This window comes from Phocoena sinus, chromosome 15 (genome assembly GCF_008692025.1).
Source record: "Phocoena sinus isolate mPhoSin1 chromosome 15, mPhoSin1.pri, whole genome shotgun sequence".
Lineage (NCBI taxonomy): Eukaryota > Metazoa > Chordata > Mammalia > Artiodactyla > Phocoenidae > Phocoena > Phocoena sinus.
In genome coordinates, this window is record NC_045777.1 from 13844414 (window position 1) to 13868800 (window position 24387).

At 46.0% G+C, this 24387-nt stretch overlaps 1 protein-coding gene across 1 annotated transcript in view; it reads left to right on the plus strand.

Annotated features, from left to right (window-relative positions):
• ZMYND8 (zinc finger MYND-type containing 8) overlaps window positions 1-24387 on the plus strand; it is a 126871-nt gene that overhangs the window by 84697 nt on the left and 17787 nt on the right. The window contains 7 exon segments of the mRNA XM_032607223.1: window positions 4496-4648; window positions 7307-7819; window positions 11852-11857; window positions 12445-12486; window positions 12489-12674; window positions 14720-14883; window positions 14885-14911. Of these exon segments, the coding sequence (XP_032463114.1) occupies window positions 4496-4648; window positions 7307-7819; window positions 11852-11857; window positions 12445-12486; window positions 12489-12674; window positions 14720-14883; window positions 14885-14911 (1091 nt within the window).

A 24387-nucleotide genomic window follows, 5' to 3' on the forward strand; every position in this document is an offset into this window, starting at 1 on the left:
TGATAGGGGAACTAAGATCCCGCAAGGTACGGGATCAAAAATAAAAAGTAAAAATAAAAATCTCTATTTAGGCCAAAGAAACAAGTACAACCAAAAATACAACCACCAGCCCGTGGGCTTTACTCTTACGATTTATTTTGCTGCATGACGGAGGGGAAGACCCTGTACGCCAACACACCGGGCCTCATTTGCTGTCTTGGGCCCCTTCTCTCTGCTCTAAAATAAGGAGCCAGGCTAGGTTCCGGCCCCCTTCTGTGCCTCTACGGCAGTTATAAAATAAGTCCCGAGTAAGAATGAGTTTATGGCACAGGGGGAGAGGGGACCCGAGTGGTTCTTTCCTTCCTCTAGACTCCTGTGTGCTTTCTCTGGGAATCCTTTCTCCTCTTCTCTCGCACACGCTGTTTGCTTTTGGTTCAACAAACGCAGCAGTTGAGTCGCCCTGTTAGTGACAGAAATGTGCCTTGATGCTCCGTCAGAGATGCCGACGGTGGAACGTTGTCAGACCTGAAGGCTTTCGGCTTGTTTATTCTTCCACTGTTGCTGTTGTCAGGCCTGCTTTCTTTTCTCTGCAGAAAGATGTCTAATGAAAAGCCAGTCTACCTGTAACCTCTGATCACCTGTCTCTGTGACCCCCTTATTCACCCCCAAAAAAGGGTGACCACTGTTGGGTCTTTTTTTGTTTTGTCATCCTCTGACCCTGTTGGCTCTTTTTTAGTCTCCTTGGGGAGCTCTTCTAGACATCAGCCTGGGTGATTTGGTCCCCATTTGGCAATGTCTAGACATCTGTTTATTATCCCAACTGGGATATGGGTGCTACTGGCATCTAGTGGGTGGAGGCCAGGGTTGCTCTCAAACATCCTACAGTGCCCAGGACAGCTCCCGGCCCTTACCCTGACCTCCCCACCCTCCAAAAGAAAGACTTATCCAGCCCCAAATGCCAGCGTTGAGAAGCCCCAAGAACACATATATTTGTATCTCTGTATTCCCTTTCCTTTTTTTCTCCCACACACCAATGCTAATGTCCTTTACTGATTATTTTCCTTTTCCTTAAACAGATGGGCTTTCCATATCACCACATAGAGAGCTCTGCCCCTGTGTTATTTTAGCAGCTATATTTTTTTCCGTTTAAAGGTAATCTGTAACTTATTTATCCAGGCACCTTATTTATTGAGTAGTTTTCCATTTTTTTGCTGTTGGAAATAGCTGCAGTGAAGACCCTTGTGCCCACGTGGGAGTGAATCCACAGGATACATTCCTAGAAGTGGAACCTGACGGTCAGAGGCCATGTGCTGTTGACGTTTGGAGAGAGGCTGCTAGATTGCCCTCTGAAGGGTGGTTCTGATTCATGCTCCCTCCAGCAATGGAAGATCGTGCCTCTTTTCTCTTGTGCGGGTATTTTTTTTTTTTATCCCCGGTTTCCATTTATAGCCTCAGCTGTCTTCATATCAGCTGAAAAGTTCAAAATGTTGGCAGCAAGGGTGGATTCCGCAGATATTCCCGATATAGAAGGGCAGAGGTGGAAGGAGTCCTGATAAGCTGCTAGGAGCTAAATGAGAAAGCGAAGCTCTTCTTTTCTCCTTGCGGAGGAGAGTCGAGTTCACACACAGCTGAAAGTTGGAGAAAGATAATTACATTTGGCTAAACTCCTAAAAGTCCGCTCCCAGGGACCTGATTATTAGCCCCCTTCCAGGCTTTCGGTGGTTTCTTCTTAGAATAAACGTTACGGTGGCTCATTGACCCGAGAAACCTTATTTTGTGAAATGAAATGCTTTACCTTCTTTTCATTCCTCTTGATTGTGAATATTCAGGCTTTAGGCTAAAGTTAAGAGATTGCGTTTACTGTAGACCCACACCGGTATACATGCGTGTGCGTACACACACTCGATTATTCTGGTGATGTGTACGTGTATTTTTATGATCCCCGAGGTTTAGGTACACAAGGGTTAAGGCAAATCGTGAGGCATTTCCTTTACTCACAGACAAGATTGGTCCAGTACAGGGGCTCACAGCCTTACCTGCCAATTAGAATACCTGGGGAACTTTTAAAGGGCCAATGCTCAGGCCTACTAACCCCTCGCCAGTGAATTCAGTCTCTGGGGGTGGGGCTGAGGCATCAGGATTTTTTTTTTTAAAGCTCTGCGCTGGGAGGGGAGCGATCTCAGTGTGCACCTAAGGTTAGCAGTCACTGGACTAGTACAGGGGCTGGCAAAATTTCCAGCCTGTGGACCAAGTCTGGCCCCCGACTTGTTTTTGTAAATAAAGTTTTATTGGAGCACAGCCACATCCATTTATTTAGCACATCATTTTATGGTTGCTTTTGCAGCAGAGCCTATATACCTGCAAAGCCTAATTTAATTTACTCTCCGGCCCTTTATGGAAAAAGTTGGCTGACCCCTGCCTGGTAGTCAGTTGTGTGTTTCGGTAACTGCTGTGTGGAATCTATTAACCACATGGGAATGTTATTGAGGACAGGGTGTCCTCCTGTCACGTGGGCAGCACTGCCATCTCCTGCTACCCCCTTTCATGGGAAGTATTTTTGTGAGATACTTCTTTTCCAACTTTATGCTTAAAAAGGCTGCCTTTTCCCTCCAGAATGCAGTGTGCTTCCTCATTTCTGAGAGCAGAAATGACGAGACGGGCCTCCTGTCTTTCCCCTTCTACTGTCACGTTTGCAGCTCAGGTGTTGAAGTCCGTAAGTCCTGATCATACTGCTGTTTAATTGGAGCTTCCCTTTTTTCTTTCTATGTTCCCCAGTCCTTCTCCTCTTCCTCCTTTTTCTGCTGTTTTATCCCTGTTTCACTCTCTCTGTTCTCTTTGTAAGGTGCTTCTCCAGTAAAATTGAATATTCTTCCCCCGTCCTAAATAGTTGTGCATTCAACCGTCCCCCCCACCCCCCGCCCCGCAAGCATCTTCAATCCTGGCCTTGATAAGTTCTCTGAAGAGTCCCCGATCAGCACATGCGCACACACCAGACAAACACATGCATGCACACGCGCACACACGGGTATGTTTTTTAAGAGCCATTTCTTTAATGACAAGGATGGTGTCCCTGTTTGCTTTGAAAGCTCACTTTTGGTCTCCCTGGTGACGAACCGCAAGTGTGTTTTGGGGACGGGGCCCTTTCTCATCTTACCTCATTATGGTGATGAATGAAATGGGAGCGATTTGTGGCTCCACTCACCTATGAGTGAGTTGGGTGGGGCTTTGGGGAGACCTCTGATCCCCTTAAAGGAATGGATCTCCAGCATGCGTTGTGAGAGCATGCGTCCCTTCCTGGGTGTAGGGCAGGGTGCGAGGGTCAGGTCAGGTGGGCAGAGTGCAGGCTGTGGAGGGCCTTTGCAGTCCAGCTCTCAGTCTGCATCTCGGTCTCTGTAACAGCCTGATGGTTTGGGGTGGAGGGTAGCAGGGGGGTGGAGAGGAGTCAGGGAGTGAGCTCACAGCTGGTAGAACCAGCTCACAGGTGTCTTATCTTTGTCCTCGATGGATGCCACATCCTTTCGGACCTGCTTTCTCGGATTGGCCAGGGTAGGTTGGACACCCGCATTCTCTGCTTGTGAGGGTCTGTTGGAGGGGATGCCAGGGCGAAAGATAGTCTCTCATTGCTTTCTGAGCCTTTGCAGTCACCGCCATTTGGTCCCCTTTTTGTGTTTTGCGGGCCACTAGAGGAGGTAGCAGAGGAGGTGGGGAAGGAATTCAAGAAGTGCAAGCTCACGGACCCTTTGGAACCTGGGCCAGTTTGGTCGTGCAAAGAACCCATGGCAGAAGTAGGGGAAGTAGGACCTCTGGGCCTGAGTCATTAGGTAGAGACCTTTGCCTGGGGTTAGAGTGAAGCAAGAAGACACAGGTTCATATCCAAGGCTAATCTGTTCGCCATTCCTCAGATAGGTGCTGTGAGCCAAAGGGAGGTACAGCACACCGGCTGGAGGGTCTGCCTATCTTGTGTGTTCTCTTTCTTTCTAATTTGAGCTCCAGACTAAGTCGACTAAGAATGAAGATTGAAGTCTCCATGGTAAACGAGGAGCTGGTTCTCTCTCTTATCGATGTGTTCTCTGCGAGAGGCTCGGCGCCTCTCTCGGATACAAGCCCTCTCTGATCTGGGCCTGGAATTCAAAGCAAACTGGCCAGACTCAGTGTCACTTTATCCGCTGCTGTTGAGATTGAACATATTACTGTAACCTTTGGCTTTGGACGATCCATAATGATGCTGAGTGTCACAGACAACCAGCCTTCTGGCTGGGATTGTGCATTTTCAACATGGAAAGCAACCCAGGCGACGGTTCAGTAGAAACCTGCCAAATGTTCTCTCAGGCTCTTATCTCCAAGTCAGCCCAGGCCGTCGAGCAGATGATATCGTTGGGACGAATGACAGAAACGTCTTAGGTTTTTTTTCCTCCCGGGCTCCTAAGTGTGTTTTTGAGGAGGAAGCTAAGTGATGAACATTGTCCGCTATTCCCTCCAGTGCCTGGTCTTACGAGGGTGTGATGCTGTCTTCCAGATCGAAGCAAGGCCGAGATGGATCTGAAGGAGCTGAGTGAGTCGGTCCAGCAGCAGTCGGCCCCTGTGCCTCTCATCTCTCCCAAGCGGCAGATTCGCAGCAGATTCCAGCTAAATCTTGATAAGACGATAGAGAGTTGCAAAGCACAATTAGGTATGTCTCTCGGTTTGCTTACCTCATCGTCATCATCATTACTCTTTTTAGGGATACCACCCGGATGAAATTAAAGCCCCATCCTGGCTGCCTTTTTAGCAGCTGGTTTAACCTTGAGTTGTTTGTTCAACAAAAATAGATTCCTACTCATGGCAGAATATTTCAGATTTGCTAGTTAATTGTTCAGAAGGGCTTTTTGAATTCCTCAGAGTGTATTCTTTGTGGCGGCCTGCCAACTCGAGGTGCAGGTTATAAGAAAGTTTGGAAGCAGAAAGCGCCTCCTGAGCTTGCCTTTGTGCTTCCTCTCTGCTCACGTCAGTGTCTCCACTTCAGGGTCAAGTGTATCCCACAAGTGTCCAACACAAACCCTCCCCCTCAAGGCTAGGCCGCTTCCCCCTCGGCACATCCATCCTGCTTCTGTATCTGTCGCCTCCCTTCCTCTTCCCTGTGCTGCTGCTTTCTTACACTGCCTACCTGAATCCTGTCCCAAAGGCTGAGCTCGGGCATCACCTCCTCCAGGAAGTCTCCCCTGACTGCCCTCCCCATCTGCCCTCCTTTGCTACTTTATGTCTCTGAAACATCAGTGGTTCCTTTGTGTGGTGGTATCCCTTCCAAACTAGACTGGAAGCTCCTTGAGGGCAGGGAGGTTGCCTTATAAGGATTTGCCTTCTCCAAGGTGTACTTGGTCTTATACACATAGTAATGCTCTGGAATATTTGTTGAATAGGTAAATAAAGCTAGGAAGGTATTTATAAAGAAGTAGGGGCCAGCTGGGTCTCAGGAGAGAAAGCCAGTCCAAGGTGAGGTTTACATGTCAGTGGTTTCTCTGGACCTTTGGGTGAGAAAAGAGTTATAGTTGGGAGGAATCCGGGCTGTCAGAGGAAAGCATTCCTTGCTGGGTTGCTTGTTTGGATGAAATTTTGTAGGCCATTTAGACACCCCTCTTGGGTCCTTCCATGCAGCTGGTCTAACTCCTTGGTTTATTATTGTTAATAAGAATTTTAATATTTCCATTTACCGAGGGCTTCCTATGCCACAGACACTGTGCATAGATTGTCCCGGGAGGTCGATACTATTATCAACACCCTTTTCAGGTGTTGAGAACTTCCAGTCTCAGTTCAGAAACTGAGGCTCAGAGAGGTAGTTCATTCGTTCAGGGTCACACAGCTAATAAAAGCAGAGGAGCAGGATTTGAATTCATATCCTTTGGGCTCCAGTACCCAAGCTTTTCCTATCACATGTGTGGTCATGCTTATCCTGACATCCGACCATTAGTTAACAGTCGCATAAGCCCTAGGATCCAGAAATTAAACCAAATCTGGGTTTTTGTATTTTGATTCTTTCAGTTTTGACTGAGCCCTGGAGGAAGTGGGTATAATTCACTCATGATCCTGCGGGGCTGTTCATGGCTCTTACCCTTTTAAGAGTTTCCCTTCCGTGGATCTGGGTCAGGATAGTGACCCCACTCACGATAACCATTGCTCTAGAATGAGGGAAACACAGAGTTGATGGGGATTTCCTCTTTTCAAAATTTTAGCGGGTAGTAGTATTTACCTACAGACGGATGACACCCATTACCGAGAGCAGGAAACATAAATGGGTTAAATGGAACTGTTGTTAGAATATACTTTTGCCCATTTTTGTCTGTATATGTATGAGACTCCTGCTGTTTTATCTTTTTTCCCTTTTGATAGAGACATGGAAATGGATGACTTTCCTCTTGACTCCATTGCATGTAGAAAAACAATGCAAACACAGTGACAGTTGACTCCGCCTCAGTTCAGGGAGCAAGATGGGGACCGGGCAGCTGGGTCACCTGTAGGCAGTGCTCCCCCACCTGAAGGGGCCAGTGGCTCTCAGCCCCAGCGAGCCTTGCAGGCCTGTGACCCAGAGAGGCCAGATCTTCTGCTGTTTCAGCACAAGCCCGCCATCTTGATTTCTGTGAAATTTCCTGATTTGTGAATTGGCCAGCAAGTTCTAAGTTTAAAAAAAAAAAAAGCCAACAAATAACAAAATACCCAAAAGCATTGGGTCAAACCATTGCTTCCTAAATAACACGTCTGCTCGCCAGATGTGGCTCATGGGCTGTGAGTTTGCAACCTCCGCTTTAAGGCTTTGGTTTATTTCTTTGAGTCCTTGACACAAAGGGTAAAGGACTTTAACGCTTCGGGAATTTGTGGGAAGAGTGTTGGTGGCGAGTCAGGAGCCCAGGGTTCTGGCCTCGCTTCTCTGTCTTGGTTTTCTTTGTGTCCTAGAACAAGTGATTTCTCTGGGTCTCTATCTTCTAATCCGTAAAATGGATCTGTTTTAACAGCACAGGTCTGGCATTCCTTCTCTTCCATCCCTCCCATTGTCAGTGTCCCAGTGAGTTATCCATAATGCAAAGATTGAGCTCTGGATAACTTCGAAATTCATGTTGTTTGGTCCCATGTCATCTTTGAATGTCAATAACTAAAACCCTTTGCAGACAAGTTCCATTTGTCGGCTGTCGTCAGCTGCAGCTTGAGCGCACTGCTAACCCCACCAGGCCAGTGTGATGCGATTTGAAATGCTTTTTTTTTTTATTCCAGCGTTGGGCGTGGAAAATGGTTGTGATTTTTTGGTCCTGCTCTTTATTTTGTGAGTACGCCACATGCTGGGTTTTCTTTTTGAATTTAGGCATAAATGAAATCTCAGAAGATGTTTATACGGCTGTAGAACACAGCGATTCTGAGGATTCCGAGAAGTCAGATAGTAGCGGTAGTGACTCTATCAGTGATGAGGAGCAGAGGTCCAAGAATGAGCCGGAAGATGCCGAAGACAAAGAGGATGCTCAGATGGACAAAGAGCCATCTGCTGTCAAAAAAAAGCCCAAACTGGCAAACCCCATGGAGACAAAAGAGGAGCTGAAAGTCAGCACGTCGCCAGCCAGTGAGAAAGCAGACCCAGGCTTGGCCAAGGAGAAGACTAGCCCTCAGCCCGACAAGGACTTTTCAGACAAAGCAAAACCCTTGCCTCATCCCACAAAGGATAAGCTGAAGGGAAAAGATGAGACGGATTCCCCAACAGTGCATTTGGGCCTGGACTCCGATTCAGAGAGCGAACTTGTCATAGATTTAGGAGAAGACCATTCTGGGCGGGAGGGTCGAAAAAATAAGAAGGAACCCAAAGAACCATCTCCCAAGCAGGAGGGTAGTGATTGTACCCGTTTCTGGTTTCTTGATTTGGTTTTAGAATGCCACCTTGCAATTTGTGTTATCCCAAGTCAGGTGACCCTCTCACATCACAAAGGGTGGAGTAGCAAAGCTTGGATTGGCTCCAGGTCACCTAGCTAGTTACTGAGCTGGACCAGGACTTAAACTAAGCCTGCCCACCTTTCACCTGCTCAGTACCCGATGTGGCTGATTTTGAGCACAGAAAAATAAGTCTCTTAGAAAGTAGTTGCTTCTAGCTGTTAGGTCATTTTTAGCCTCAGCAGCTTCTTTTCCAGTAGGCTCACTCATTTCCCTAAAGTGTTTGTCAACATTTAGACATTTGACAAGGCTGAAATTGTTAGATGTGTTCAGTTGGAAGATCTTGATAAGTTTAGCCTCCCTTACCTCCCCTCACGTTGCCCAGGCATCTCAAAGTGCTTTTTCTTACCAGAATACAAGACCATTTGGGTAGGTGGCACCAGGACGCTGAGTTCTTGAGCCACTAGAAATCAGAGGGGCGTTGTATGACGCCTGCCTGAGTTGGTGTTCCGCCATATTTGCGATGAACGGACGTGGGCCCAGGGTTTCTCAGCCTTGGCACTGTTGACATTTTGTGCTGGATAATTCTTTGTCCTGTGCACTGGAGGATGTTTGGCAGCATCCCTGGCCTCTTCTTACTGGATGCTGGTAGCACTTGCCCAGTGGTGGCCATCAGAAATGTCTTGACATGGCCGGATGTCCCCTCGGGGGCAGAATCTCCCCCAGTTGAGAACCCCATTGCCCGAGCTCAGCGGTTCTCTCTTTGCCGCTGAACCAGTAGTGGCTGCCCTCAAACCTGCTGCAGCCCAGGCATGTCGGCAAACCCTCCAGCAGGAACGTGGGAATGATTTGAAGGATGTCCCTCCCATTGAAGAAGCAGTCAGCACATTTTTCAACTGGTTTGACTAGTGGGTGGTGAGGGGATTCCAACAGGCCTGAGAAAGGTAATGAAGAATTAATTAAGGGCCAGGAGAAACATGGCCTAAGGACAAATTAGAGGTTGTAGCCATAAAACCTCATGGACTTCGTGAGTTACTTAAGGGGGTATTCAGGTTTAATTTTTGACTATGCTTAACTTCTGACAGGAGCTAACTTCTGAGTTCTGTATCCCCTGGGGATTTCTTAGGCTGGCTTGCTTAAAGCAAGAGGGGGATGGGCTTTGAGAATCTTTCCTCTGTGTTTGTATCAAAGTGACCTGTTCCGGAACCTCAATTCCTGCAGTTCATCAAAAGAGGATGGAATGTCTCTCAATGGTACAAGGGAGGAAGAGAGAGAGGCAGTTGGGTGGGACAGGAAGGATGGCCCACCACACCATCCTTAGAATTATGAATGGCATCTGAAAAATCCGATTCTTTTGTGGATTGGGGTTTGAGGGACTACCTCAGGTGTTGCAGAAAACTGTAGGAGTAGCATTTATTCCACGAGGTTTGTGGGAATATTGGGGCACAGATGGCAGTGTTCCTGTGAATGATACATTTATGCTATTCCTCTCTTTCTGGAGTAGATCTTTTTTTTTTTTCTTTTTTTGCGGTACGCGGGCCTCTCACTGTTGTGGGCCTCTCCCGTTGAGGAGCACAGGCTCCGGACGCGCAGGCTCAGTGGCCGTGGCTCACGGGCCCAGCCGCTCCGCGGCACGTGAGATCTTCCCGGATCGCGACAACGAACCCGTGTCCCCTGCATCGGCAGGCGGACTCTCAACCACTGCGCCACCAGGGAAGCCCTGGAGTAGATCTTTTGATTGGTTGTGGTTTTTTTGCCCCTTCCAGAAAGAATTTGTGACAGATTGATAAGAAACGAAATGAAAATCAAGAAATCAGTGTAAAAGATGAAGGTAGAATAGTGAGAGTTCTGGGGAAAATTTGTATACAAAAATACATACTGTTCCAGCCTCAGAGTTAGCAAAGTTGGGCTTCCATTTTGACTCTGAGCTCCCTAGCAGTCAAAGCAAAAAGGGAAACATATGAGTCCTTAAAAGATCTCATGTTTTCCTCCAAAATAAAAAGCATTCCAATTGATTAAATGAAAGTGAGCTCTTCCTCCCACTGGTATCTGCAGGAAGTTTCTCCAGGAGTCCCCGAGTGTGTGGTGGACTTTTAAGCTGAAGGTGTCTCTGAAACATAATTCAGAGCGGCTTCCCAGGGGTTGGGGCAAGACTGCCTAGTCTGAAATCCAGAGCCCCCCCGATGGTGGTTTGGGTATTGAAGAATCAGCTTCGTGTCCACTCTGCAGTTGAGCATCTTCAGTTAGGAATGCGGCTTCTGCACAGAATATGAATCCTCAGATAGCAAAATGGCTTTTCTAGCTAGTGCTCTCCGAACAGAGGCCAAAGGAGCTCGCTTAACAACCTTTACTACGCTTACCCTGTAACATCAGTCATTTCCATCCTTCTCTTAAAGTCGTTTTTTTAAGGTACAAGACCGTGACCAAAGTCTGGAATAAGTAGGTTAGTTTGATGGGGCCGCTTTTGGAGTGTTGGCCTTTAAGAAATTCACCCTTTTTGAGGCTACAGGTGATTATACACTCCCAATTTCTAGGACAAATGGAATTTTCCATGGCCTTTACCCCGCCTCCATAAACCATCAGAATCCTCTAGAAATAAAAATGTTTTAGTGTCTAAATGAAACCCCCCCCCGCCCCCCCTGCCAAGAGTGCTTCGAGCCTGGAAACTTTTCAGATTGCACACTCCTGTTTTTTTATTTGGGAAAGAGCTCCAGCCGTGACTCATGCAGACTGGTTACCCATCTGCAAAGCCAGCTGTTTGCTTTTGCAAGACAGGAGAGAGAAGAGGACCTTTTTGCGGTTGCCCTTTGCCAAGGAGGGACCAGGCTAGTTAATCAACCAGACAATATATTTTTTGGTCACATGGCAGAAAAGGGAGGCATTAAAGTTGCTTCTGCAGGTTAGAAGCCCTGCCTGGGGGGACCCTCCCAGTGTGGGGCTTTTAGAAGGGCCAAGTTCAAAGCCACCTCTGCCCCGGGAAGGGGCAGGGGCTATATCCGGTATCTGGCAGGTCTCCCGGGGAAGGATGGGGGCTCCTCACTGCAGGTAGAGCTCTTCTCCCAGCCCACCCTGTTGTTCCTGCCAATGAACTTGGCTGGACTCTTCCCCAGAGGAGCGGGAGAGCCAGCCAGGGTGTGATAACCACCAAGAAGACACCGCCCCCCCCACCGCCCCCGAGTCAGAAAAGTAGCCTGTCTTTTCCTCTCACACTCCTTGGTTTCCCCAAACCGACAGTTTACTGAAAACCCCCCCTAGAATAATCAAGCCCGTGCCTTTCCTGGCTGATAGAAATCTAAAAAAGACAGGTGTAATCCTTATTAGATGTTGAGGCACATTGCCAAGATCAAGGGTGCTGATTTGCACCCGTGGTTTTGTGTGTGAACCCCAGGGAATCCTCTCTGGGGGCAGGTTCACCTCTCCAGTGCCAGGGGCTGCTGCAGTGACTACTGACCACACACCCCTTTTACAGATGAGCACTCACGAGGTCACACCCCCTTCTACGCTGCTCAGTGCTTTTGGCTCTAACCTGCCTTCTTGCCACCCCTCCTCACTGCCTGCCCTCACTTACCAAAATGCTGTCTATTCCTGAGCATGTCTTGGCGAAAGCTGTTCCCCTCCAAATTCTCCCTGCTGCCTGTTGAAATCCTGCGCTCCACCCCCATAGCCCAGCTCCTCCCAGGAGACATACTCTGAAAGGCAGCTTTTTCCAAACTTGAGTCACTCGCATTCATTATTTTTGCCATTCCTAAGTCCTGCCTGTATAATTACGGACTTAATATTTTTATCTGAAACAACAGCTCTTTAAAAAAAACAACAACTCAATTTTAGACTTAAACTTGACCATCACACAGTAGGTAAAACAGTATAGTGTGCTCTACATAAAAGACGCACCAGGAATAACTACAGTCAAAACAAAAGCAAGGCATCTAAATTCTAGATAGATACCATTGTGCTGAGGAAGGTTCTGTCCTTGGGGTGGAATTCCCTTTAGTGTTAGGTGTCAAGGCTCCCAGGACCACACCGAGACTGTTCTGAAGGGAATCAGAAGAGATTAAAGAAAGATACTCTTCTTTCTGGGTCACTTGTTGTTATTCAGTGCTTGGCCTGTGGGAAGCCGTCTGGTTCTTTGGGGTGCATGCTTTCTAGGTTCCCTGGCCAAAGAAAGCGTTTCTCTTAATCTCTGGATTGACTTTGGCTGGGTCTTTCTCAAAGTGCTTGCCCAACTTTAACTTTGTAAAACAAGATACTTGCAGTGATTCTGTTCATCCACTGCGTCGTCTACTAGTAGGTGAGCGACTTGAGGGCAGGGGCTGGGTCAGGTTGGCCTCGGTCCCCCAGACGCCTCGACATACGTCTCAGATGTGAGCAAGGTGCACGGAACACAGGGGGCTGATGTTTTAAGATACAGCATGCTGCCGAAGTGGCCTGAGCGTATTGTGTAAGTGCCCATTCCCCTGGGGGTCTTTGGCATGCTAGCCTCTGATGGTCACCCAGAACTTGGTGGTGTAGAGACCCTGCAGGCCAGCCTGAGTCAAATCTACTCTTTGTTTGTTTGTTTTTTCACGCATTGGCTTTAGGTCGTAGGTAAAGCTCCACCATCCACGACGGCGGGCAGCCAGTCTCCCCCGAAACGCCGGTCCTCACCCGCTCTTCTGCCCAAACTCCCACGGCTGGTGTCACGGCTACCACCAGCACCACATCCACGGTCACGGCCCCGGCCGCCGCTGCCACAGGAAGCCCAGTGAAAAAGCAGAGGCCGCTTTTACCGAAGGAGACGGCCCCGGCCGTGCAGCGGGTCGTGTGGAACTCCTCAAGTAAGTTTCAAACGTCCTCCCAAAGTGGCACATGCAGAAGATGCAACGCCAGCAGCAGCAGCAAAACCAGCAGCAAAACCAGCAGCCTCAGTCTTCCCAGGGGACGAGATATCAGACCAGACAGGCCGTGAAGGTACCGAGCCTCCCCTTCTGCTCTCCGTGGCGCCCGGTCCCTTTTGGGCCACATGGACAGGAGAAAAATGATCGTTTTATTTTTTCAGTTCCCCTTGGTTTCCTGGTTACTGTATCCTGGAGGCCTCACACATTCCATTTGGCATTATTTTAAAATTGTTTTCCAACTTGCTTTGTACTTTTCTTTTTTCTTTTTTCCCCATTTTATAAATACATGCATACGTTCTTCTTAGAAAGGGGTGAAATAGACACATAGACACAAAAATCTGTTGTCTTGATTGATTTGCCATTTCATTCTCCACCCTTTCTCAGAGGTCACTGTTAACCGTAAGATCTTTTGATGCATGTATGCATATATATTTATGTATATATGTGACTTCATAAAGGTATTACTTTTTTTTCTTTTTTCTTTTTTAAAACATAAAAATGGTACCATACTTGCTTTTTCCGTGCCCCCCCCTCCCCCATCAGCATGTTTGAGGTCTGTCCATGTCAGTACATACAGCTCTACCTTATTCTTTTGGACTGCTGCATAGTTTCTTTAAAGTATTCCCCTACTGATGGACATATAGGTTGCTTCCAGTTTTTTCTGTTGTAAGTAGTGCTGCAGTGAATACCTTTGTTTAAGTTTCTTTGTGCACATCCATGAACCCCCGGACATTGTTTTGGAAAGAGTACAGTGTGAGAAGTTGGTAGCAAAGGTTACCTTAATAGCTAGCAATTTGGCCTCACACACAAGAAGAGCCAGCATCAAGAACCAGTTGCTGAAGTGTGGAATCCTAGCTCCCGGCAGGAGGCTCCATCTGGAGCTGATGGAAAGCTGAACCGTCTGATGGGTACCAGTTGGCCCAGCTCTTGTGAGCACCTGATGTAGAATCTTGTTCCCCTGGGAAACCTGCATCGAGATCCTTGAAGGTTGGGCTCCTTGATTGAAACTCCCACATGCTGAGTGCACCCTGTGAGTAGGACTGTTAAAAGAGTCGCAGCAGGACGTGGGGTTGAAGAGTAGCCAGTTCTTGAATTGGCTGCCGTTGAAACCCTTCAAAGATCGAGGGGAGGGCAGACTGAAAAGATTGGACTCGCAGCATTGAAGTACAGCTGGATTGATCTCGCTGTTTGAAGAGTCGTTGGGACAGAACCGAGTCTAGGATGTTTCATGTTGGGGTGACCGGTTCCGGTCTTCTGAATTCATCCCCCTTAAGCATAGTGAGCCTTCCCCAGGGGAATTTAGGTGCGGGCAAGAAGGAGCTCATTGATGGTGTGATTCTTAAATCCCAGATTATCTTGTCAGAGATAAGCAAAGCTGGCCACTAGTTAAAGTAGTAAAGACAGATTTTAATCGGCTCTATACTATTGCAGTAGGGCAAAAAGTCCAGTGTGAACTGAACATGTACACAGGGTACTGGGCGTTTTAAAGGGAGAATTCGGGAATAGGGAGGGGGGTGGGCAGAGGCTCTGAAGAGTCAGAAGTGAAAATTTACATAAAGTGGGAAGGGGTGTTGGTCCATTTGAAACATCTGGGTTTGCTAACTGGTACCTATTGAAGGTAGGCTCCGACCCTCCCACAGAGACTGGGAGATGGGCCCCATCATTAGGTGTTGGCTGGAATATACAGTCAGTTCATTCGGCACCTTGTGTTTTCTCAGTCAGGGACCTTAAGGGGGCAAGGGTCATCCTAGGGATGCAGCCTTGAGCTGTTAGAAACTATATTCGTCTTTATAGACCAAGGTGGAAGCCTCGTTGAGAAAGAGCTCAGAGGAGCCTGGCTAGGGTTTGGCCAAGGAGAGAGTCTTTGTCACTTGAAAGTAGAGAAACTCGCAGGGTGTTTTCAGAGGCTCTGCTCCCCACCACAGTTTTCTACTGGGATGGCCTTCCCGCGGCAGTGGGGTGACCAGGACCCTTTGCTTTCCTAGCTGTCCAGCAGAAGGAGATCACGCAGAGCCCGTCCACCTCCACCATCACCCTGGTGACTAGCACCCAGTCGTCGCCCCTGGTCACCAGCTCGGGGTCCACGAGCACCCTCGCCTCTTCAGTCAGCGCAGACCTGCCCATCGCCACCGCCTCAGCAGATGTTGCCGGCGGACATCGCCAAGTACACTAGCAAAGTGAGTGCCGGCGGGATGTGGGGAGGATTGGCTTCCCAACGGGAACCACTTGGGTCATGACCTTGCAGGTTTTAGAGGGTGCTTGGGAGGGAAGACCCTGCTTTTGACTGAGGATCTCTAAGACCAGACTCTTCCATTTGGGGTTGATGTGGGGTGTAAACAGAGAAATATAGAAAGGACTGACCCTTCCTCTGAGAGGGCTTAAGATTCTAAGAGGAAAATGACATAGAATCGAAATCACCCTTCGACATTCAAGTCACTCATTAGGAACAGATTTTCCTTAAGCCGCTGAAGCAGATGACTGTCCTTCAGTTCACAACCGACCAAGGGGTTAGTTTGCATTTAGAAGCCGTGTGGGACAAAAGTGACAGAGGCTTAAACACAAAGACTTGCAAGGTTCCATGCCTGCACTTAGATCTTTCCAGCAACCAAGGTGGACCGGGCAGTGATGGATTCCCTCCCGGACTCATGCACACTTTTGGCATATTCCTTGTCGAGCAGTGTGGTGAGCAGGCTCGCCTGCCGTCTGTTCACTTCGTGGGCACCCTCTCGGTGCAGGCTCCTGGCTCGCTCTTCTCTCTCTCTCTCTCTTAAAGTTTATTTTATTGAGGTATACTTGATTTACAATGTTGTGTTAATTTCTACTCTATAGCAAAGTGATTCAGTATATACATATATTCTTTTCCATTATGGGTTTATCACAGGATACCGATTATAGTTCCCTGTGCTGTACAGTAAGACCTTGTTGTTTATTCTGCATATTATAATAGTTTGCATCTGCTAATCCCAAACTCCAGTCCATTTCCTTCCCCGCTCCCTCTCTCTTAATTTTGCCAAGTGCTTTTATGCTTACCGTTGAATTCAGGCGAATAAAAAGCCTGTAGCTCTCGGACTTCCCTGGCAGTCCAGTGGTTAAGACTCTGCGCTTCCACTGCAGGGCTGTTGTGGGTTCGATCCCTCGTTGGAAGCTAAGATCCCTCATACTGCAACCGTGCAGCCAAAAAGTAGGGGAAAGGAAAAAAAAAGGCTTCAGTTCTCCTTGCTGTCAAATGAGAGTACTCTGGAGTGATGTGCAGGTTCATGTCAGTAGACCACCTGGTAGGTAAGAATAACCACCAGAAAGACAGCTCCCTGGGAACAGGGTTTTATCTGTTCTGCTCATTGCTGGGGCTTAGAACAGTGTCTGGCACACAGCAGATGACTGATACATAGTCGTCAAATGAAAGCGTGTTGCTGCCTAATTCTCATTACTGGGCTTCTTAGTATCACTAACTCTTTTTTAAAAAAAATTATTATAAGTTATCTATTTTTATACATATTAGTGTATACTGTCCAATCCAATCTCCCAGTTCATCACCCCCTCCACCCCCTGCTTTCCCCCCTTGTGTCCATACGTTTGTTCTCTACATCTGTGTCTCAATTTCTGCCCTGCCAAACTAGTTCATCTGTACCATTTTTCTAGGTTCCACATATGTGCGTTACTATACGATATTTGTTTTTTCTCTTTCTCACTGACTTCAATCTCTATGACAGTCTGTAGATCCATCATATCTCTACAAATGACACTATTTAGTTCCTTTTTATGGCTGAGTAATATTCCTTTGTACTCATCTTCTTTTTCCATTCGTCTGTTGATGGGCATTTAGGTTGCTTTCATGACCTAGCTATTGTAAATAGTGCTGCCATGAGCATTGAGGTGCATGTGTCTTTTTGAACTGTGGTTTTCTCTGGGTATATGCCCAGTAATGGGATTGCTGGTCCATATGGTAATTCTATTTTATTTTTTAAGGACCCTCCATACTGTTTTCCATAGTGGCTGTATCAATTTACATTCCCGCCAACAGTGCAAGAGGGTTCCCTTTTCTCCACACCCTCCCTCTACAGCATTAGTTGTTTGTAGATTTTCTGGTTATGCCCTTTCTAACTGGTGTGAGGTGAATACCTCATTGTAGTTTGATTTGCATTTCTCTAATAATTAGTGATGTGTGAGCAGCTTTTCATGTGCTTCCTGGCCATCTGTATGTCTTCTTTGGAGAAATGTCTATTTAGGTCTTTCTGCCCATTTTTGGATTGGGTTGTTTGTTTTTTAATATTGAGCTGCATGAGCTGTTTATATACTTTGGAGATTAATCCTTTGTCCGTTGATTCGTTTGCAAATATTTTCTCCCATTCTGAGGGTTGTCTTTTTGTCTTGTTTGTAGTTTCCTTTGCTGTGCAAAAGCTTTTAGGTTTCATTAGGTCCCATTTGTTTATTTTTGTTTTAGTTTCCATTACTCTAGGAGGTGGATCAAAAAAGATCTTGCTGGGCTTCCCTGGTGGCGCAGTGGTTGGGAGTCCGCCTGCCAATGCAGGGGACGCGGGTTTGTGCCCCGGTCCGGGAGGATCCCGCGTGCCGCGGAGCGGCTGGGCCCGTGAGCCATGGCTGCTGGGCCTGCGCTGTCCGGAGTCTGTGCTCCGCAACGGGAGGGTCCACAGCGGGTGAGAGGCCCGCGTACCGCAAAAAAAAAAAAAAAGATCTTGCTGTGATTTATGTCAAGAGTGTTCTTCCTATGTTTTCCTCTAAAAGCTTTATAGTGTCCAGTCTTATATTTAGGTCTCTAATCCATTTTGAATTTGTTTTGTGGGTGGGTGGTGTTAGGGAGTGTCCTAATTTCATTCTTTTACATGTAGCTGTCCAGTTTTCCCAGCACCCACTTATTGAAGAGACTCTCTTTTCTTCATTGTATATCCTTGCCTCCCTTGTCGTAGATTAGTTGATCATAGGTGTGTTGGGTTTATCTCTGGGCTTTCTGTCCTGTTTCCATTGATCTATATTTCTATTTTTGTACCATGTACCATAATGTCTTGATAACTGTAGCTTTGTAGTATAGTCTGAAGGTCAGGGAGTCTGATTCCCCCAGTTCCGCTTTTTTTCCCTCAAGGCCGCTTTGGCTATTTGGGGTCTTCTGTGTCTCCATACAAATTTTAAGATTTTTTGTTTTACTTCTGCAAAAAATGCCATTGGTAATTTGATAGGAATTGCATTCAATCTGTAGATTGCTTTGGGTAGTATAGTCATTTTCACAATATTGATTCTTCCAGTCCAAGAACATGGTATATCTCTCCATCTGTTTGTATCATCTTTAATTTCTTTCATCAGTGTCTTATAGTGTTCTGCATGCAGGTCTTTTGTCTCCCTAGGTAGGTTTATTCCTAGGTATTTTATTCTTTTTGTTGCAGTGGTAAATGGGAGTGTTACCTTAATTTCTCATACAGGTTTTTCATCATTAGTGTATAGGAAAGCAAGAGATATCTGTGCTTGAATTTTGTGTCCTGCAACTTTACCAAACTCATTATCTCTAGTAGTTTTCTGGTGGCATCTTTAGGATTCTGTATGTATAGCATCATGTCATCTGCAAACAGTGACAGTTTCACTTCTTCTTTTCCAGTTTGTATTCCTTTTATTTCTTTTTCTTCTCTGATTGCCGTGGCTAGGACTCCCAAAACTATGTTGAATAATAGTGGTGAGAGTGGACATCGTTGTCTTTTTCCTGATCTTAGGGGAAATGCTTTCGGTTTTTCACCATTGAGAATGATGTTTGCTGTGGGTTTGCTGTATATGGCCTTTATTATTTTGAAGTAGGTTCCCTCTATGCCCACTTTCTGGAGAGTTTTTATCATAAATGGGTGTTGAATTTTGTCCAAAGCTTTTTCTGTATCTATTGAGATGATCATATGGTTTTTATTCTCCAGTTTGTTAATATGGTGTATCACATTGATTGATTTGCATATATAGAAGAATCCTTGCATCCCTGGGTTAAATCCCACTTGATCATGGTGTATGATCCTTTTTTTTTTTTTTTTTTTTTGCGGTACGCGGGCCTCTCACCATTGTGGCCTCTCCCGTTGCGGAGCCTGCAGGCTCTGTGGCCATGGCTCACGGGCGCAGCCGCCCCGCGGCATATGGGATCTTCCCGGACCGGGGCACGAACCCGCGTCCCCTACATCGGCAGGCGGACTCTCAACCACTGCGCCACCAGGGAAGCCCATGATCCTTTTAATGTGGTGTTGGAATCTGTTTGCTAGTATTTTGTTGAGGATTTTTGCCTCTGTATTCATCAGTGATATTGGTCTGTAATTTTCTTTTTTGGTAGTATCTTTTTCTGGTTTTGGTATCAGGGTGATGGTGGCCTCATAGATTGAGTTTGGGAGTGTTCCTTCCTCTGCAATATTTTGGAAGAGTTTGAGAAGGATGGGTGTTAGCTCTTCTTTAAATGTTTGATAGAATTCACCTGTGAAGCCATCTGGTCCTGGACTTTTGTTTGTTGGAAGATTTTTAATTACAGTTTCAATTTCATTACTTGTGATTCCTCTGTTCATATATTCTCTTTCTTCCTGGTTCAGTCTTGGAAGGTTATACCTTTGTAAGAATTTGTCCATTTCTTCTAGGTTGTCCATTTTATTGGCATAGAGTTGCTTGTAGTAGTCTCTTAGGATGCTTTGTCTTTCTGGGGTGTCTGTTGTAACTTCTCCTTTTTCACTTCTAATTATATTGATTTGAGTCCTCTCCTTTTTCTTGATGAGTCTGTCTAATGGTTTATCAATTTTGTTTATCTTCTCAAAGAACCAGCTTTTAGTTTTATTAATCTTTGCTATTGTTTTCTTTGTTTCTATTTCATTTATTTCTGCTCTGCTCTTCATGATTTCTTTCCTTCTTCTAACTTTGGGTTTTGTTTGTTCTTCTTTCTCTAGTTCCTTTAGGTGTAAGGTTAGGTTGTTTATTTGAGATTTTTCTTGTTTCTTGATGTAGGCTTGTAAAGCTATAAACTTCCCTCTTAGAATTGCTTTTGCTGCATCCCATAGATTTTTTTTTTTTTTTTTATGCGGTACGTGGGCCTCTCACTGTTGTGGCCTCTCCCATTGCGGAGCACAGCCTCCAGATGCGCAGGCTCAGCGGCCATGGCTCACGGGCCCAGCTGCTCCGCGGCATGTGGGATCTTCCCGGACTGGGGCACGAACCTGTGTCCCCTGCATCGGCAGGCGGACTCTCAACCACGGCGCCACCAGGGAAGCCCCATCCCATAGATTTCGGATTGTTGTCTTTTCATTGTCATTTGTCTCTAGGTAGTTTTTGATTTCCTCTTTGATTTCTTCAGTAATCTCTTGGTTATTTGGTAATATATTGTTTAGCCTCCATGTGTTTGTGTTTTTTATGTTTTTTTCCCGTAATTGATTTGTAATCTCATAGCGTTGCGGTCAGAAAAGATGTTTGATATGATTTAAACTTTCTTAAATTTACTGAGGCTTGATTTGTGACCCAAGATGTGATATGTCCTGGAGAATGTTCCATGTGCACTTGATAAGAAAGTGTAAACTGCTGTTTTTGGATGGAATGTCCTCTAAATAGCAATTAAATCTTTCTGGTCTATTGTGTCATTTAAAGCTTGTGTTTCCTTATTTGTTTTCATTTTGGATGATGTGTCCATTGGTGTAAGTGAGGTGTTAAAGTCCCCCACTGTTGTGCTACTGTCGATTTCCTCTTTTATAGCTTTTATCAGTTCCCTTATGTATTGAGGTGCTCCTATGTTGGGTGCATATATATTTATAATTGTTGTATCTTCTTCTTGGTTTGATCCCGTGATCATTATGTAGTGTCCTTCCTTGTCTTTGTAACATTCTTTATTTTAAAGTCTATTTTATCTGATATGAGTATTGCTCCTCCAGCTTTCTTTGGATTTCCACTTGCATGGAATATCTTTTTCCATCCCCTTGCTTTCAGTCTGTATGTGTCTCTAGGTCTGAAGTGGGTCTCTTGTAGACAGCATATATATGGGTCTTGTTTTTGTATCCATTCAGCGAGCCTGTGTCTTTTGGTTGGAGCATTTAGTCCATTCATGTTTAAGGTAATTATTGATGTGTAAGTTCCTGTTACCATTTCTTAATTGTTTTGGGTATGTTTTTGTAGGTCCTTTTCTTCTCTTGTGTTTCCCACTTAGAGAAGTTCCTTTAGCGTTTGTTGTAGAGCTGGTTTGGTGGTGCTGAATTCTCTTAGGTTTTGTTTGTCTGTAAAGCTTTTGATTTCTCTATCGAATCTGAATGAGATCCTTGCTGGATAGAGTAATCTTGGTTGTAGGTTCTTCCCTTTCATCACTTTAAATATGTCATGCCGCTCCCTTCTGGCTTGTAGAGTTTCTGCTGAGAAATCAGCTGTTAACCTTATGGGAGTTCCCTTGTATGTTATTTGTCGTTTTTCCCTTGCTGCTTTCAATAATTTTTCTCTATCTTTAATTTTTGCCAATTTGATTACTGTGTCTTGGCATGTTTCTCCTTGGGTTTATCCTGTATTAGGACTCTCTGTGCTTCCTGTACCTGGGTGGCTGTTGCCTTTCCCATGTTAGGGAAGTTTTCGACTATAATCTCTTCAAATATTTTCTCGGGTCCTTTCTTCTGCGACCCCTATAATGCGAATGTTGTTACCCAGAGGTCTCTTAGGCTGTCTTCATTTCTTTTCATTCTTTTTATTCTGTTCCGCAGCAATGAATTCCACCATTCTGTCTTCCAGGTCACCTATCCGTTCTTCTGCCTCAGTTATTCTGCTATTGATTCCTTCTAGGTATTTTTCATTTCAGTTATTGTATTGTTCATCTCTGTTTGTTTTGTTCTTTAATTCTTCTAGGTCTTTGTTAAACATTTCTTGCATCTTCTCGACCTTTGCCTCCATTCTTTTTCTGAGGTCCTGGATCATTTTCACTGTCATTATTCTGAATTCTTTTTCTGGAAAGTTGCCTATCTCCACTTCATTTAGTTGTTTTTCTGGGGTTTTATCTTGTTCCTTCATCTGGTACATAGCCCTCTGCCTTTTCATCTTGTCTCTCTTTCTGTGAATGTGGCTTTTGTTCCACAGGCTGCAGGGTTGTAGTTCTTCTTGCTTCTGCTGTCTGCCCTCTGGTGGATGAGGCTGTCCAAGAGGCTTGTGCAAGTTTCCTGATGGGAGGAACTGGTGGTGGGTAGAGCTGGCTCTTGCTCTGGTGGGCAGAGCTACGTAAATCTTTAATCCACTTGTCTGCTGATGGGTGGGGCTGGGTCCCCTCCCTGTGGTTGTTTGGCCTGAGGCGACCCAACACTGGAGCCTACCCGGCTCTTTGGTGGGGCTAATGGTGGAGTCTGGGAGGGCTCACGCCAAGGAGTATTTTCCAGAACTTCTACTGCCAGTGTCCTTGTCCTCACGGTAAGACACAGCCACCTCCTGCCTCTGCAGGAGACCCTCCATCATTAGCAGGTAGGTCTGGTTCAGTCTCCTATGGGATCACTGCTCCTTGCCCTGGGTTCCGATGCGCACACTACTTTGTGTGTGCCCTCCACGAGTGGAGTCTCTGTTTCCCCCAGTCCTGTCGAAGTGCTGCAATCAAATCCCGCTAGCTTTCAAAGTCTGATTCTCTAGAAATTCCTCCTCCCGTTTTCAGACCCCCAGGTTTGGAAGCCTGACGTTGGGCTCAGAACCTTCACTCCAGTGGGTGGAGTTCTGTGGTATAAGCGTTCTCCAGTTTGTGAGTCACGCACCCAGCAGTTACGGGATTTGATTTCATTGTGATAGCGCCCCTCCTACCGTCTCACTGTGGCTTCTCCTTTGTCTTTGGATGTGGGGTTTCTGTTTTGGTGAGTTCCAGTGTCTTTCTATCCTCAGTAACTCTTAATAGTAGCTAATGACAATAATCTAAGAGTATTTAGTAAATTGCTAGGTAGGCAATAATAATACTTGACTCTTTAGTAATGAGTAAATTACTAATTAGTTACCAGTGGGTAAACTGTTCAAGTTGATAGAATGGGTGACAAGAGTTGAGGATAGTTGTTTCTAGACTTCTTGAAGTCTCATGATAGGAGTTGCTTTATTATTGAGTGTGAAAGGTAGAATCTTTTCTTTTAGTTCTAGATGACGAGAGTGGTATATATAATTTTCTACTCATGAATTTCCGTTGGTCATTTTCTTTTTATTCTATCTAGGTGTATTATCTGTTGCTACATAACAAATCACTACAAAACTTAGCAACTTAAAACCACACACATTCATCTGACAGTTTCTGTGGGTGTTGAGTCCAGGCTTGGCTGGGCTGGGTCCCCTGTTTCAGGACCTCTGGCAGGCTGCCTCCAAGGTGTCTGCTAGGGTTGGGATTTCATCTGAAGATGTGACTGGGGAGGGATCCACTTCCAAGCTCACTTAGGTGGTTGTGGGCAGGATTCACTCCCTTGAGGGCTCTTGGACTGGGGGCCTCAGTTCCCGGCTGGCCGTTGGCTGGAGTCTGCCCTCAGTCCCTTTCCCTGTGGCCTGCCCAGCATGGCAGCTTGCTTCATGACAGCAAGGGGTAGAGGAAGCCTGCTAGCACGGTGGAAGTCACAGTCTTATGTAGGTGATCACAGAAGTGACGGACTGTTACCTCTGCCATATTCCGGGGGTTAGAAGCAGGTCACTAGGCCAGCCCATGCTTGGAGGGGATTACACCAGGGCACAAAGCCCAGAGGGCTGAGGTCACGGGGAGCCTTCTCAGAGTGTCTGTCACACTAGGTAGGCTGATACTAGCAGTAGCCAGTGTCTGCGTGGCATTTACTCTGGCCCAGACACTGTCCCAAGCACGTTTTATGTGTTCCTTACTCAATCTTTATGACAGGTTGATGAGGACCGTACTGTTAAGCACACCTGTTTTATAGATGAGAAAACTAAGAGCTGGCGAGGCCACACAGCTTGTCCAGGGTCACATAATCAGTGAGTGTGCAAGCTGGTGTTGGATGGTAGCTGTCAGGATCTAGTGAGTATGCTCTTAGCCTGCCTTTGAGCTGACTTGTGAATTCACGCCACGCCTGCTGAGCACAGCTGTCCAGTGTCCACACATTGATTGTCCTCACATGTGGCTTTTTCAAGCAACTCCGCTTCTTGGGGGTAACTGTCTCTTATTTAGTATTTCTGCCCCTTTTTGAATAAAACACGAGAATTGTCACAGAGTCCCCGAGTTTCAGAACAGGAAGGATTCAAGTATTAGTTACTTGTTACCATCCTCAGAGTTTTTGTCTTACCTGTTCATCACCTTGAACTAGTATTGACTTAGTATTTTTATTTAAATTGACTTAACTAGTTGAAATAAAATTAAGTCTAACCTCACCAGATCCTGTTCTTTGTCAAGGCTTGAAGCTTAAGCCCATCTTCCTTTTGTTAAAGAGAGAGATTATGATGAAAGTGTTAAAGACATAATGGCACCAAACAGAGCCTTTCTTCCTAATGTGATCTGTTGTAGGATTGCAAGAAAATTGAAACGGGGTCATTTTTAAAATTACTGATTTAAGAAAATGTCTGGTATTGCCCAAATGGCTTCTTGTTCTGCTTGCAATTGACTTGACTTTCTATATCACCTTCCATTGATTTGGTCCAAGTTGTCTATTTACAGAAGAGAAAACTGAGGATGCTTTGCGGCTCTGGCTAGTGGTTTGCAGCAAACCAGTGTTCTCAG